The sequence below is a fragment of the Blennius ocellaris genome, assembly GCF_963422515.1.
Source record: "Blennius ocellaris genome assembly, chromosome: 6".
In the NCBI taxonomy this organism is placed as follows: domain Eukaryota; kingdom Metazoa; phylum Chordata; class Actinopteri; order Blenniiformes; family Blenniidae; genus Blennius; species Blennius ocellaris.
This window is the reverse complement of record NC_137655.1, coordinates 17318768-17334376: the sequence shown is the minus strand read 5'-3', so window position 1 is coordinate 17334376 and position 15609 is coordinate 17318768. Positions and strand designations below refer to the sequence as shown.

The following is a 15609-nucleotide window of genomic DNA, read 5'->3' as shown; positions in this document are numbered from 1 at the left end:
ACAGATGGTTGCATAGGCGGGAGGTAGATGAGGTCATAGCCTCTCCGCTGGTTATGAACGATTTGAAGAGCTGGATAGCGTTTGATCTCCTGCCAACTGTCCGCTGATTTCTGACCCATTTCCAATCATAACACAGTGGTAAAAATATGAATTTTGATGCAGTGTTCAGACAGACGATGCTGTCCATATCCCATCCAGACGTCACAACTTTTATTTGCAAACTTTTTCGTTGCTTTACCATTTTTTTAGGTCTTGCAAATCTTTTGCGAATCTCTTCTGATGCTGTTGTTTTTCCCATAGCTTTGACTTTATGACACCTATCATATAGCATTTTTCTTTTATCTTTTTCAAATTCATATTTATTTGCTGTAATGTTCCAATATCATTATAGCCTATAAGTTCAACTCTATGACATCCCATTCCATTTGTGCTTTTTGGGGCCAAGCCTACGGACACAGAAACAGATGTACCTTTTCCATCAGATCGTTTTTGTGTAAGCGGCACCGAATGCATGTCAAAACCCGTATTTGAATTACCATGTCTGCATGTAATAACACCACTCGTGGTGTTATTCTTAGGAGATCACCTGCAAAATCACTTTCTCCAGGTGGAACTCAAAGGCTCAAGGTCCAGCCGCTGCTCCTCCACATTGAGAGGAGCCAGTTGAGTTTGTTCGGGGATCTGATTAGAATGTCCCCTGGTCACCTTTCGTTCGAGGATTACCAGGCAGCACGTCCACCTGGGAGGAGGCCCTGAGGTCAGCTCGCTGGAGAGATTATAGCTCTGGTGTGGTGTAGGATCGACTTGGGGTCCCCCCGAGGAGAGCTGGAGGAAGAGGTAGGGTACAGAGATGTCTGGGCTTATTTGGCTATAGAAGATGGATAGCGCTTACTCAGTAACACTCATGATATCATCTCAAAGACAGTCAGGTCCTCTGCTTGTACAAAAATGTGTGCGCATTTTCTAACTTGCCTCAGCCTATTTAGTCCTGATGTACAAGTTTGCACCATAAGACAGTGTATTATATCTCTCAAAGAAACTGCAGGAGTGATAATGTCTGCAGATCTCTGTTATGTATTCACCATTTACCCACTGGATCCAATCGAAACCATTGTAACTATCAACCAAGATAAAGAGCCAAAAAATCAATTAACTTAACACCACCACCCCAACTGGCAACAAAACCATCACTTAAAATTTACAAATGTACTGATCTCGTGTGTCATAGATTATTTGTGGGTTCATTCAATGCTGTTACTAATGTGGTAGATTTAGTAGGACGTTCAAAGAGATGATTTGTTTTTCAAATCAAGCTTTTATTCTTGTTGGGACAAAAATAGTCTCTCTGGCAGTTTGAATGAATACAATCAAAATATCTAGAAATGATTGTAAGTTATTTCAAATCAGCTGAGTGGAGCTGGCATGAGTTTGGATAATTGGGAGAGGAATCGGATGAGGAGTCTGTCTCCGTTTCCATATGCAAACAGGGAAAACAGGTGTTGTCCAGGGTGGGTGGGGTCTCTTCAGATGCAATGGCACGTGTGATGGTCTCTGAAAAGAGATAGTCAGTTATAGTCAGATATACACCCTCGCCATCGGCTGCAAGGAATTCCTGCTCATTCATGACTGTCTTTAGTGTGGCCATGATACATGATGCTGTCAGTTTGACAAGAAGTATCAATATTATAGTGAACGGCTTAAAAGCCCCAGGAGTAAGCACAATATCTTTCACTGGCTAATAGAATGCCTAATTAGTGGAAAATGAATCTTAAATTAAATGTATCTTAAATTAAATGACGGGCTTTGATGATGCAGGTGTTGATACTGAGCCAAGATTAAATAAGATTTTGGATCACGGGTTGGAATGATTGAAAATACCACCAACTTTTCTAAATAAGTTTAAAAATTCAACCTTTTTTTTGCTTTGTTTTCTGCAGTTTTTTTCACGTGTGAAACATAAAATAACAATGTCAGTCATGCATGAGCTCATGAACAGAGTTCATGACTTTTGGAAACTGGAAGAATTGCAATTCACAACCTGTTTTTTCACTTTCTTTGTCAACGCCCTCGTCATAGCCAATATCCTACCACGTCTTCTCACCTTCATTACTTATTCATATGACATGACTGTTGTTGAATCAGTCTGGGTGCTTAACCCAGTTTGGCACCATACATATCAAGCCCTTTCTCTTGGATAAACTTGGCTGGTTTCACTCTTATTAAAAGATTTATTTTCTTCTCCGTGCTACTGATGGGAGCTGTGTCTCTTCCAGGCATGTGAGAGTTTGGTGTGGATGCGCAGACATTGCTTTGGGGGAAACGAAGATGTGGGAGGAACTTAGGAAAACCTCACACAGTATTAGAACAACGAGCTTTAAAAGGGAAAAAAAAAAGCATCTTAGCAGAAAATTATGTTTCTTTAAAAGGTAATTAACAGAAATGCTTTTTGTATCCTTTCTTGTTTGAGCATATAAATCGTCAGGTCTTTTTCTTTTTCTTTTTAATTTACATCACGCTGTTGTACCAATGCTGCAACTCTGTTCACAGTGATGTGCCTGCAAAGTGTAGTCTTTTTGCTCAAATACGCAACCTGGAGAGTTTCATGATCTCAGCATGTTTCCTGCCTATGACGGATTACTCACCAGTTTGATGATCTAGTCACGACGATAATAAGATCAAAATAATATTAGCGTCCATGAATATTCTCAGTGGTCACTCTGAACTGGCCTGATTCAAAAGCTTTGAAATGTTATTGCTTTGAAAAATATGGAGTGTAATAAAAAGGTGAGTCATCAGTGAATTACTTTCTGAGAGGATGTCCGACCTGAAAGAGATTAACAGCTAAGGCTGATTTAATTTGTCCTTAGAACTAAAGGCTGATTAATAAATACATTAAATGATGGCAGCGAACAGATCAATTCATACTGTCTTTCTTTCTTTCTTTCTTTTGTCATGCTTTTCCTTTTGAACAGTGCTGCGAATAAAAACCATCTTAATGCCAGTGCGGTCAGGTGCACGTAATTATTATGAAATGATTGACGCTCCTCAATAAGCTCACTTAAGTTTAATTAATTCACTCGTTTCGAGAACAGGTGTTTATGCCAAGTTCTGTGTGACTGCTGAAAACTATGGCTGAATCTGTCAGACTGACTCACATAGTGCTGACAGCTTAGCAAAAGTGTCACAGAAATAGAAGACAATAATGAAACTAGTGAAGTGTCCTATTGTATAAAGGCAACTGCAAGTAATGCACAAAAGAAACAACTATATTCTACACTTTTTCAACAATTGCACATACTGTTGTGGTCAGAGGTCCAACAACATTGAATTCAAAGTGTATTGCTCCAAATCTGGCCTTGGTCATGAATTTCAGCCAGTCTAAAATTCCCTCTTGTGAGCTCTACTGAGAACAGGCTGTTTCTGTGTCTGCAGCTTTAAATGAGCTCTGTCTTTCCCCATGTTCCATGCCTGTTTTCCATGAGGGTTTGCAAGGATGCGCCCACTCTGAATTTCAGAGGATACTCATACTCATCTACTGGTAGGAGTGTCAGAGGGAGCCTCCACTCCCAGAAGGGGTGGCTATTTCTGCAGGTGATGTCATAAAGGACAAATCACTGATTCGCCTGTATGCGCATGCATTGGCTAAAAGTCGAACCAAGCAAGTGAAGGAGAGAACGGACTTTCTTTACTTCTGGGGCCTGATACACAGGCTATAAGGACAATTTTGCATAATATGGGACCTTTAAAGTCATGTAAGTAATGACACGTTTTCATTAACTTGCATTGCACTGCTGTTTAATGAAGGGCAAAAAAATGGTATGTTTCATCTTGAAATACATTTATGTTCCTACTTTATCAAGAAAGTATTACAGCCATTTGACCCAACGGAGAAAATGTTTTCATAATTAATGCTGCAGAAGTGTAAGACAGAATCTTGCAGTATGATACAGACGCCACTGCAGCATTTTCAGCCGATCTGACGCGTTTTGCGTTGTGAGGCGTCTCAGGTGAGTCACACCTGCTGTGGAGTAAATTTCTTCAACATGATTCAAGAAGCGTTTCAGACAAGAACAATTTGCTCTTGGCACCAACCGTCCACTTAAAAACAAACATCCAACAACTCCTCGGTGTAGTTCCTCCAACAATGCTACACACACGGACTTAAAAGAGCTCAGTGTTTATCCATCATGAGTCGAGCACTGCAGCTAAATTACTGAGAGCGGAGTGGATTTAGCTGAGAGGCAGTGTCATGGCTATATCTATTGTCCTCTTCAACTTGCTTGGCTGTTGAGAGCCGGTGTTGCGTTCGATCAGATGTACTGCTCGTGTCTGAATACATGGAGAAAACACATCAAGCTACCTATTTGCATTTACTGGTTAGACTTTTATAAAGAAATGGATTTTCTTTTTTATCCTCTATTTCTCTGGACCAATGAGGCTTACCAAGAGCTTTTTTTTTTTTTTTCCACTGAGGAAAATACACAAACTTAAGTCGTTTTTTTTCTTGCCCACGACAATTCAATTGAGTGTTTAAAAAATGTCCTCATACTAAATGGAGTTTAACGTTACAAAAAAATGCTCAAACGTAGTTTTTCTAAATGGTTGGAAAGGATTTAAATTATGCTTGTGTTATATTATGTTGGAGAGTTTTATTTTTTGTACTTTTATAATAGCTGTTCGAAAATATAGAATTGGTTCATTTGTGTGTTTTCTGGTTTTTGGAAGAACATTGAAGCACTGATTCTTTTCTTCACTAAACTAGACCAAATATCACCCTCTGACTGTGGCTCAGATCATAACTGTTCAACTCTGAGCATCAATCATTTGAGAAATGTGTCTTTCTGTTGACTAAACCATGAACCATTTGGGAAATTATAGATAATAATCCTAAAATGAGGCCTAACCAAACAATCTAATTTAATTAACGTTGCCTTTGTTTTTCTACAACTGTATTGGTGTAAATAATCTAATAGAGAAGCGAACACACACACACACACACACACACACACACACACACACACACACACACACAACTATGGCATGCCGTTCCACACATGACTCTCCAATCAACCTGAAGTGCTGGGTTCTGGAGTGTAAAAGCAAATCAGACACAAGAACACACACGATGAACATACAAACCCAACACAAGTGCTTAATATTAATCAAATATAGGAAATAAAAATTAGAAACTAGTGAGAAATTTGTATTAGTATATTTTACCAGATGCAAATGTTATCTGGTATTTTAGCAGAAAACAAATTATAAACTGATTCCACCTTCTATTGTTATGTTTTTTTTATTAAAAACATTTAGCAATATGCAATTAGTGTACCTAGCAAAATTGTCAAAACATATCAACTATGGTATGTGTATAAAGAAGGAATTTGCTGTATGTGTAAAGCAATTCTATCAAAATACTCCAAGGTAGTACTCAGTAACCATGTTTTGAAATAATTTCCATGGTCACATTGATTTATTTCTTTATTTCTTTTTCTTTATTTCTTTAATTTCTTTATCCATTTTCTTTTCTTTTTCTTTTTTTCAAAAAAGGGTAAATGGATTTTACTTTTCCACAGTTTGGGCTTTTTTTCTTTATTTGCACAAAATAACAACATAACTGTAATGAAAATAAAGATTAAAAAAAAAAAAAAATCACAGAATAACAGTGAGAGAAAATTAACAAAGGAGCTAGTAAAAATAGCTCCCTGAACCACACAACATATCAACTCAGAATTGGTGGGATACGAGTCGGACTTGAGATAATTAAAAGATTTAGCCTTAAAAGGGGTCAAAGGGCAAAGCAATTAAATGACTTGTCCAGTGAGTTCCAGAGTTGAGGCCCATACAATCTGATGAAAAGTTGATACTTGAAGGTTAAACAACGAGGTAAATGAAAATTATTTGGGTTCCTTGTTTTGTGTTGGAATGAATAAAGCTTTAATAGCTTTACATTGTGAATCACTTTAAACCATTCACACACACACACATACACTGATTGTTGCCATGCAAAACACTGCCCACATATTGAAGAGTCCTTGAGCAAGGCATTCAAACCCCAATTGCTCTCAATGGATGGACAGAGGGAGATGAGGGATGGAACCTGAAACATCCCTACTGGGGGGATGACAGGCTCCACTATCACTGCCCTATTTAAATTGCGACTGAAGCAGCTGCTTGTTGTGGTTTCCTCTTCCTGATTTTAACGGGAAAATAAAAAAAGCAAAAATAGCAACCTTAAATTGTTTGTCTAGACAGACTCAGTGTGTCACTGTTCAACTCCTTCAACTCCCTCCAACTTTCATCAGTAATGTGATTTAGCTGAATAAGGAGTCTCCTGGAGAAAGGCTCTAAAACACAAGGCGAGGGAGGAGAGCGGCGGCTGTTTGGGTGCAGTGGCTCGACTCGCAGGGCAGCGAAGGGAGACAATGCACCCGCATAACGAGACACAAACACACAAGATACAGAGGGAGATTGACGAGTGGAATCAGCAGCGTGATTAATGTGACAACCTTTAAGAAAAGGTTATGGATCCGGAGGGAACACTAATGTCTGTAGGACATGGAGGAGAAGCGGAGTGAAGAAAAGGGCAGGAGTCAAGTGAGGTGCAAAATTACAGGAATACTCCATTCATGTGAGGTACTGTACTCTGTCTTCAGCAGATTGCTCCTTGAAACAATCTCTCAGCGTAGAGTGCATTTTACCTCTCAGTGTCACGGCTAAATATGGAGGGATTTTCACACACTGTTCAACTGCAACAACTTAACAGATATGGTAATATCCTGCTTTCTCCGGTACTCCCATATCTTCCAATTGTACTGAAGTCTGGGTTAATATATGTACAAAACCAACCTCCAGAAGTAAAGAATGACAAAACAAACAGGTTATTGAGATTGTACTAAACCTTGTTCAATCTTTAAGATATTTTAAATGGAAAACAGCCCATGTTCTGCATAAAGCAATAAAATGTACTCCACACCGTACAAAAATGCCCCAAAAACTAGAGGTGACATATTTGAATAAAGAGGGGATTCTAACCACTGCTTAACTATAGACAATGGTTACATTAAAATATACATAGAAGTTAACCAATGGTTCATACTGTTCTCTCTTTTTGAAATCATTTCTGGCCCAAACTACACACACTGTATGTACCAATTTCCACATGTTCAAAGGAAGCATTCCTAAAGCAAATTAACTTTCACATTGATCAAAAATGCCCCTTTCTGAGCTGTTCTTCCTCTAAGTTGGCTTGAATTACTTGATAGCGACATCCGTCTCACATTATCTTGTATCTTGCATCATATTCTCCATCGCTACAATTCAGGAAGTAACTGGGAAGATGTTCTGCCTTTTAAATTCTGCCTCGCCAGCAGTGAGCAGTGTATTGTGTTCTGAACACAGTTCTCACGAGAGCTGGGATACTCTGATTTTAAAGTTGCTAAAGAGTTGATTGGTGCTTGGAAGGATGCTATAATATCATTCCCCCAGCAGAATGCAACTCACTTTGAATCACGGTCAAAGTTATTTGAATGAGCTCAGGGAGAACTCTTCTGTGAAATCACACAAAACTCTTCAACTTTGGCTGAAAATAATGTGATGCAGTATTTCCATCAACTCATACAGTGATGTCCTGCGAGGAAGGTCTGTCCATTCTACTCGTCCCACTTTTTCCTGAGTGAACTACCATGTGATGTTCCTGATTTTTTTTTGAGGACTATGGGTAGGGGCATTTCATCCTCTTCTATTCCTCTACCACAGTTTCCAGCTGCTGCTTACTGTACTGAGAGCTTGAAGTGCCACTGGGGAAATAAGAGACGCAGTGAATTCAGCAGGGAGTGCACTCGGAATGAATATAAATATGAATAAAGGATGTGAATGCAAGACTTAAATAAAACAATTGAATACACTTAAACTGGTATTAAATGTTTTTCACACACTTGTGGTCTTCCGAATATTTTGAGCTCCTTCCCCACCGCACTGCGACAACTTGTGACTCATAAATCACTTTGCATAACTTGCATGAAAAATTACAAGAATATCACAAACCCAAGGTTCAAAATGTGTTTGCATGCATGCTGCAAGACACTCACTTGATATTTGCACAACATTCTGTCGATAGCTGTGAGTGTTTGGAGGACCGATGAATGGCATGCAACAGTTAAGGGACATTTCTTCTGTATAATGGAGACAGTATATGCTTGATAATGTAAAATTCTGACCACATACATATAGGGTAGTAAACGGGGCTTAAATATGTCTAAAGTGAGCTATTTAGAAAATGTAGATGTTTATAAGAGCTATTGATGAGAACCATTATAGTTGTATAAATAGAAGAACCCCCAATTAGAATCCTCTCACAAATTCTATAAATTATTTTATCACAGTGACTGCTTTGTGTGTGTTGGGATATTGCAAAATGATAATAAACCCTTTTTCTGTTACAACTCACGAAATGTACAATTGCATATAAATTAAAAACAAAGCAAGCATATAAGGTTTTATGTTGTGGTTTTTTTTTTTCCCCTCCCACCAAATAGGAGCAGTTGTTTTGATGCAACTGTGGCATTTGTGTCTATTATCATCCACAGTGTTCCCCATTCCTCTTGACTGTGACTGCTTGATGAAGTAGCGCGCGTCTGGAAAATGACAGCAAAAAGACGTTTAAAAAATGTTTTTCCTGATGCTCCCGGACCTCAGAAGAGTAATTGAGAGAGATCAAGGTTGTTACCTTGTGAAGATAAATCAGCGGCGGCAACCGACAGTAAACAGGTGGAGGTTTTACTCAAAGCAAAAACAGCTACTTCAATCTCACACTCACTCACAAGCACACACACACACACACACACACACACACACACACACACACACACACACACACACACACACACACACACACACACACACACACACACACACACACACACACACACACACACACACACACACACGCACAGTGTCTCCCATGCCGCATCACTCCAACATCCGTCAATCCCGTTGTTGTACAGGGACTCTGTCTGTCTTCATTTATTTACTGCTCACTGTGTTACCCTTTGCTCTAAACAACTTTTTGCCCAGCTTGCAGAGATATATTGTTCTGCTTCTCCCGGTTGTGAAGCCCACCCTCAGGCACCTGCCACAATACCCAACTCCCACACATGAGGATGTCCTGATGAGCAAATTTGCTTCATCCCCTTCCAAGCAACATGTGATCAGGCTGAAAGTACCACGTCCCTTTTCGCAGCCTCCAGTCAGGGGGACTCTGTGGGCTGAAATCATGTCGTCGAAGCAAAATTACTGACAATTAAAAGCCAGTTGTCTGTAACACTGACACTGGCTGAGGATGAAACAGGGCTGTGTCTCCCGTTACTCACTGTTGCATGTGGTTCAGTGAAAATGTTCATAGGTCGCTGGCTTTTTTTTTCTTCTTTTTTTTTTTTTTAAATCTATGCTAAATAGCGTGCTTTGAGGGCTGAGGCGGTAGCTGTCAGTGTGGTGGTCGTGTTGGTCACTCGCACATCCGCTCCTGCATGAAATTTTATGCATACATTTGTAGATTCTCTGGCAAGAATACCAATTTTGTTATTCAAGAGACCTGTCCAAGCTTTTGAATTCATGTTTATTAGAATTTGTGCACACACACATATAGGTCTGTATAACTGGATTTGTTAAAAGTTTGTTCTTCAACATAACCTGAATGTCTTTTTTTGGGTTTATTTTTACTCTTCTTTTATTTTGAGACAAATAGAGGCAAAAATTTATTATTTTATTAGTTTTGCAGAAACAACCAAATGATTGTATATTTGTAATCATGCACATGTAATTTTGATGCATTTTAATGGATTTGGTTTTGTTCATTTGTGTGGCATTGTAGAATAGTCTCCTATATAAAAAGAATACATATACCTCCATTTCAAATAAAAATATGCCAAACAAATATGTTAAATACAACTGTTTTGCTTTAATGTTTCTTTACTATTATTTGATGCTATAACCAATTACTTTACAGTAACACATATGTTCAAAGCAAGGTTATTATAAGTGCAATGGAAACAAATTGAATATGAATTTAAATCAAAACTGTTCTCAGGCTACAGTCTATATAAAGATGTACTATATAGTATCTTTCAGATTGAAACATCTCAGAAGCACAAGAAGAGTTTGGTTTTATGATGAATATGGATCACAATCAACATTACCAATAATATCATATGATGTGGAAAGCACGAGGGAGTCCAGAATTAAAGTGAAAATTGATGGTACAAAGCATATCTGAGAATTTGAAAATCCTGGTTTAATAGGTTGTCATTTTGGTGCATTGCTGCCACCTGTTGTTCAGTGTGATACTTCAGTTGTAGTGATATGACAGACGCTCTCAATATGCCTGGGTGAGTGTGAACATGTGAAATAAGTAGAGAGAATCAGCTCAATAATGGCACAAATGTTCAAACACTCTTCATTAAACATTTTAGCATTTTAAAGGCAGCGTTGGATTCAGCTGGTTTTTTTCTTTTCTTTCTTTCCTCTCTTTGTTGGAAACATTTCAGAAAATATGTCCACTTCTGGATAATCGCTGAAGCAAATGAGGAGAGTCGTATCATACCCACAATATCATGTCACATAAAGACTTCAAAGATCAGGGGAAAAATACATTCAGGGAATCCATAATGCTTTTCTTTTTCCTTTTTTTATGTGAATATCATAGATCCTGCTTAAAAACCAATATGCTGTATGGATCTGTGACACTGAGAATTTCCTGGTGTTCTTATGTTCACAGAATTGTTTTATTGAATTCTTAAGAATGAGAGAGAAAAAAAAGTACTTGGAGTATGAAATGAAAATCAGTTCCCTTTCACAGCTGTAGCTCTAAGACATTTTTCAAACATATTCAGACATACAGTAGCTTCCATGCATGCCTTCATTAAACCCCTTCCATATCCATTAAACGCATCTATTTGAATCACACTGAGCTTTAGTATTCCTGTCAGCAGCAGCTTCTCCCTCAGCTCCACTCTTCATCCCTTGCTTGAGTTTCCATTTTTATCCATACTTTTAAATTCTTCTTCCATCTCTGTTTAATGGCCCCTGTTTAGTTTGTGCTCCAGTGAAGTCATGCTGCTGCTTGTGCTGCTTTGGAGATGAGTAGTCGGGGGGTAGGAATAAGCTGTTAAGCTGCAATATGCATCCATTATTGATCCATGATTAACCAGAGTTCAGCACAGTTTTTGACGTCAACGCACAAAAGCGAAGCTGCGAAATCTTCGCAGAGAGATGTGGTTTTGTCACAACAAGACAAGTTAACTTTGACTATAACACTGGCGGGGAAGCAGCCTGGAGTCTCAACTTTCCATGTGGCTTTTGATAAAGAGCAGGAAATGACTGCAGGGGTGGTATTGATGATAACACAGTCCAGAAGTAAGAGTATCCTGTCATCATACCCTCCTCCCTATTCCACAGCCATCTGTATCACTCAGGGAAAGCCTCCTCCAGACAGCTCTGCATACTCACTGATCTTGATGTATTTTGACACTGATGGTGCACACAGCTGACCTTCGGGCTGTCGAGTGCACTCAAACAACGCTTGCTGTATCTGTTTATGTCCCCAGTTTAATGAGGATGTGGCTGCAGCCAGCCAACTCCAGAAGCAATAGCCAGGGTGTAGCCGTATCTACCAAAGCTGTAATCGCAGCTTCTAGTCTGGCTCAACATTCTCACTGGTGGCACTCCTGTTGGGACAAATCTTTATCACATACATTCGAGGCATATGTCTGGCAAGCCAGTGGTTTCTTCAGACCAACAACACCAAACAGCTTCTTTTACAGCATGTCACTCGCTCTATGGGATATCGTATAGAAGGTCTAAGGCGGGCACTCATTCTGCATGTCTTCCTGCTCCAAAGCAACTAAAATGAATGATTGTTTCTTAATGACACTCAGCAGAGAGCCTGTTAATCAGCCACCTATTATACAATCGTGTTTGTTGAAGCAGGAACATGTTGAAAACCTTCTGTAATGTGGCTCTGGAATGAGGTATCGACCCACTCACATTATGCAATTGATTGTTAAATCCTTAGTCCGGAGAGTAACTGTCATGTATGTTTAAGTTGTGTTCCTACTATAAGACCCCTAAATTAAGAAAAGAAAAAAAAAATCTTGATCAAGCTCTGCAGAAAGCCTGATAACAAACCATTCATTCTAGTCAGTCTTTTAAATGCAGGGCAGCATCTAGAATATGGAGGACAGAGACGCATTTCTAGGGCCAAGATTCATGACCACAATCTGTCACTCTCCGTAAACTGAAACATTTGCCTATGTGAAATGAATAATCATCATTCAATATGAAAAAAACAAAAACAAACGAGGGACCTTAAATTGACAGAAACCTTAAAGAGTTTGTGTTTTTCTACGTATACTCGATAAGGTTCTATGGCTGTTTGCTGCGTAGGAAGGGGCGAGGCAGCACTGAGAGCAGCTTTTTACCGTCAGGGCAAAAATCACACGGCACTCTCCACTTTACCTGCCGGCCCAGACGGCTCTCTAGGGGGTCGATTGCATCATTAAATATTCACACGACACCACTCACAGGACATCTTCTTAGGAAGGGTTTACCTCGGCCAACACTTGTCCGATCTTTGTTTTTCATCAAAATGTGCTGTGACATGTCTGAAGTTCCACAGAGTGCGTCTCCTTGGAGGTCGATGTCAGAATGAAGGGCAACTTTAACTTTGTTCTTGTCTCTTGTCAGTCTGAGGCAGAATTGTCAACTTTTTCATGATTCACACATTTGTTGTACTTATCAATGACACACAGGAAGAACACATACTCTGATTTATTATATATTTCTGGCGTTTAGCATTTGAAGATTATTGCCGGGTCCAACAGTGAAACATGGATGAAATCTTGTCCAGTCTATGTGTGTTTTTAAGTAGACTTGGTGTGACCGGGTAACAAACGTGTAGAATATCCACTAATAGGTGCAACAGGTTTGAGGCATGAAAGCTGAAACCTCATTATTTTATAACAATGACATGTTGGGGGTTTAGTTGGGTCACTTTTGCTCCCTTTCCGTGTCCATAGATTGCCACGATGTCTTGATTCCCAATTATTGCAGCCTGTCTTGGCAGGTAGGAGAAAGCTGTGGAAGGGAAGCAGTTCAAGCTCAGTTTGGTAAATTCATTGCTCTGGTGCAAGGGTTCAGTTTCCAAGGGCAATATATAGAAACCAAGTGAAATACCTTCATTAGTGAGACTTTCCATTTGCCAATTAGTATTCAACCTTGAAGTTCCATCCGCAGACAAAAGTCACCATCTGTCAGCACAATGCAGGCTGGCCTTGTGTGATGGTTATGTGCTCATCGCTGTCTTACTGTGTTTGTTTTGGCTGCAGGAACTTCTACTACATCACCATGCTGCGTGACCCAGTCTCCCGCTACCTGAGTGAGTGGAAACACGTCCAGCGTGGAGCCACATGGAAGACTGCCCTCCATATGTGTGATGGACGCTCTCCCACCCAGGACGAGCTGCCCACCTGCTACAGTGGAGACGACTGGTCCGGAGTCACCCTGACCGAGTTCATGAACTGCCCGTCAAACCTGGCCAATAACCGTCAGGTGCGCATGCTGGCCGACCTGAGCTTGGTGGGCTGCTACAACCTGTCCTCCATGAACGAGAGCCAACGGAACCACATCCTCCTGAGCAGCGCCATGAGCAACCTGAAGAACATGGCCTTTTACGGCCTGACGGAGTTTCAGCGCAAAACGCAGTACCTGTTTGAGCGGACGTTCAGCCTGCGCTTCATCTCCGCTTTCACGCAGATCAACAGCACGCGGGCCGCCAACGTGGACCTGAGCGAGCTGGTGCGCAGACGCATCGAGGAGCTCAACTTCCTGGACGTGCAGTTGTACGAGTATGCAAAAGACCTTTTCCTCCAGCGTTTCCAGTTCACTCGGCAGAGGGAGCACCAGGAGGTGCGCTTGAAGAGACGCGAGGAGAGGCGTTGGCTGCGGGAGCAGAGGGAGCAGGGAAGACCCTGGCTGCCCAGACACAGAGGGGGCGGAAACAGAGGTGACAAAGAGGGAAGAGGGTTCGAGAAGGAAACTGAGAGTGACTTCCCAACCACCACTGAGGATTACACAAGCCAAGTGGCCCGTTGGTGAGAGGGGGGAGAGAGAGAGGAAAGAGAGCGAGAGACAGAGCAGTTGATGGGTATCCCTCACAGACTATTTGAACATTTTGTTTGATTCTCTTTTGTCCCTCTCTGTGTCTCTCTATTGATCTGTCTCATGCATCTATCTGTTTTGTCAGCTTCAGTGTGATCTGAGTGCGTTGCTACTTCTTTATGAAAATGCCAAGTCTGTGAGTCTCACAGCAGCAGCTCTGTCTTGGAGTGCCCTTTGGTGTCTTAAATCTTTAAATGCTGTTCATATATTTCATGTCATTTTAATTGTTGCCTTGGTTATTTATAATTTATTGAATACGACTGTAAATCCTAGTGAAATTTAAAAGCAAAAACAATAGAGGCTGCTATAGATTGCATTGAATTTTATGACGTTCACGCAAAGGATGTCATTAAAGTCGTCGCCTGTGTTGCAACTGGTAGAAAACATATGTCATCTGAGAGGTTTAGCAGAAGAAAATAAATGGCTGCATGTCACACATCCACAATATCCTTTAAATTGGGGAAAGTGAATTTCAAATAAGATACATTGCAGAGTCAAAATGAATAAACACAATGTAAGTGTATTTCATCGTAATTCAAAGCCAATGAAGCCATTCGTTAATGTCACATTGTATGCATGCGGTATCTATCTTCAAACCAAAATAATTAAACTTGTTTCTGATGCAGTTCTTTTGTTTACAGTGCAATAAATATTGTTTTCTCAAGTGCGATACCTTGCTGACTTGGAAAAACACTATTCCAAAGACAACACAGGGACCATCAGACGTTCTCCTGCGGAACAGAATTAAACACAGACCTTCCCTGTATTTTTTGGTAGAATATATTACTTGTTGGTGAAGAAGACCTATTTTGTGGATAATTACTTTTTGAAGTAGTGGGTAGTAGGAGATTTAGAAAAAAATAAATAAAATAAAGTTGGTCCAGGTGACGAATTGTGTCAGTGTGGCTGGTTATGTGGCCTGACTGTGAATGAGATGATCAGCATTCAGTCCTCACGCCCAGCTCCGTCACACTGGCTGCTTTTACATATTTGTAGAGCTGACGGCTACTGCACTATGGGCAGCGAGAGCGCTCTAACACCAGCAGCAGAGTGCCCGGATACAAAGACGAGCCTCAAAGCAGATAGTTGAGAAATAAAACGTTTCTGTCACTCCCTCTCCCTGATAGTTCTCCAGTCCCTCACATCCAGCTTGTTTTTTATCTGCTTAAATAGGCCTCAGCTGCTGTGAGGCTTTTTGTGCCTCTTATCTCATATTCACTCACAACCCTTGCTTATCAAATTAAATGTTCACTTGATGTCAAACACTGAAGTCGTAGCTGCTGCTATCTAACGGCGTTTTCTCATGTTTCTTCTCTGACTGAAGTCACTTCTAAAATACCTCATGTCACACAGTTTTGTTCTTTGTTTTGTGAGTGACTCGTGCAGTCGGTGCAG

General features: G+C 40.3%; 1 protein-coding gene across 1 annotated transcript in view; it reads left to right on the top strand.

Moving 5' to 3' along the window:
* hs6st3b (heparan sulfate 6-O-sulfotransferase 3b) overlaps positions 1-14151 on the top strand; it is a gene marked incomplete at both ends in the record, with an annotated part of 70114 nt that extends 55963 nt beyond the window's left edge. The window contains one exon of the mRNA XM_080498594.1: positions 13383-14151. Coding sequence (XP_080354720.1) covers positions 13383-14151 — 769 coding nt within the window. The remainder of the gene's footprint in view (positions 1-13382) is intronic.
* Between the last annotated feature and the right edge of the window lie 1458 nt (positions 14152-15609).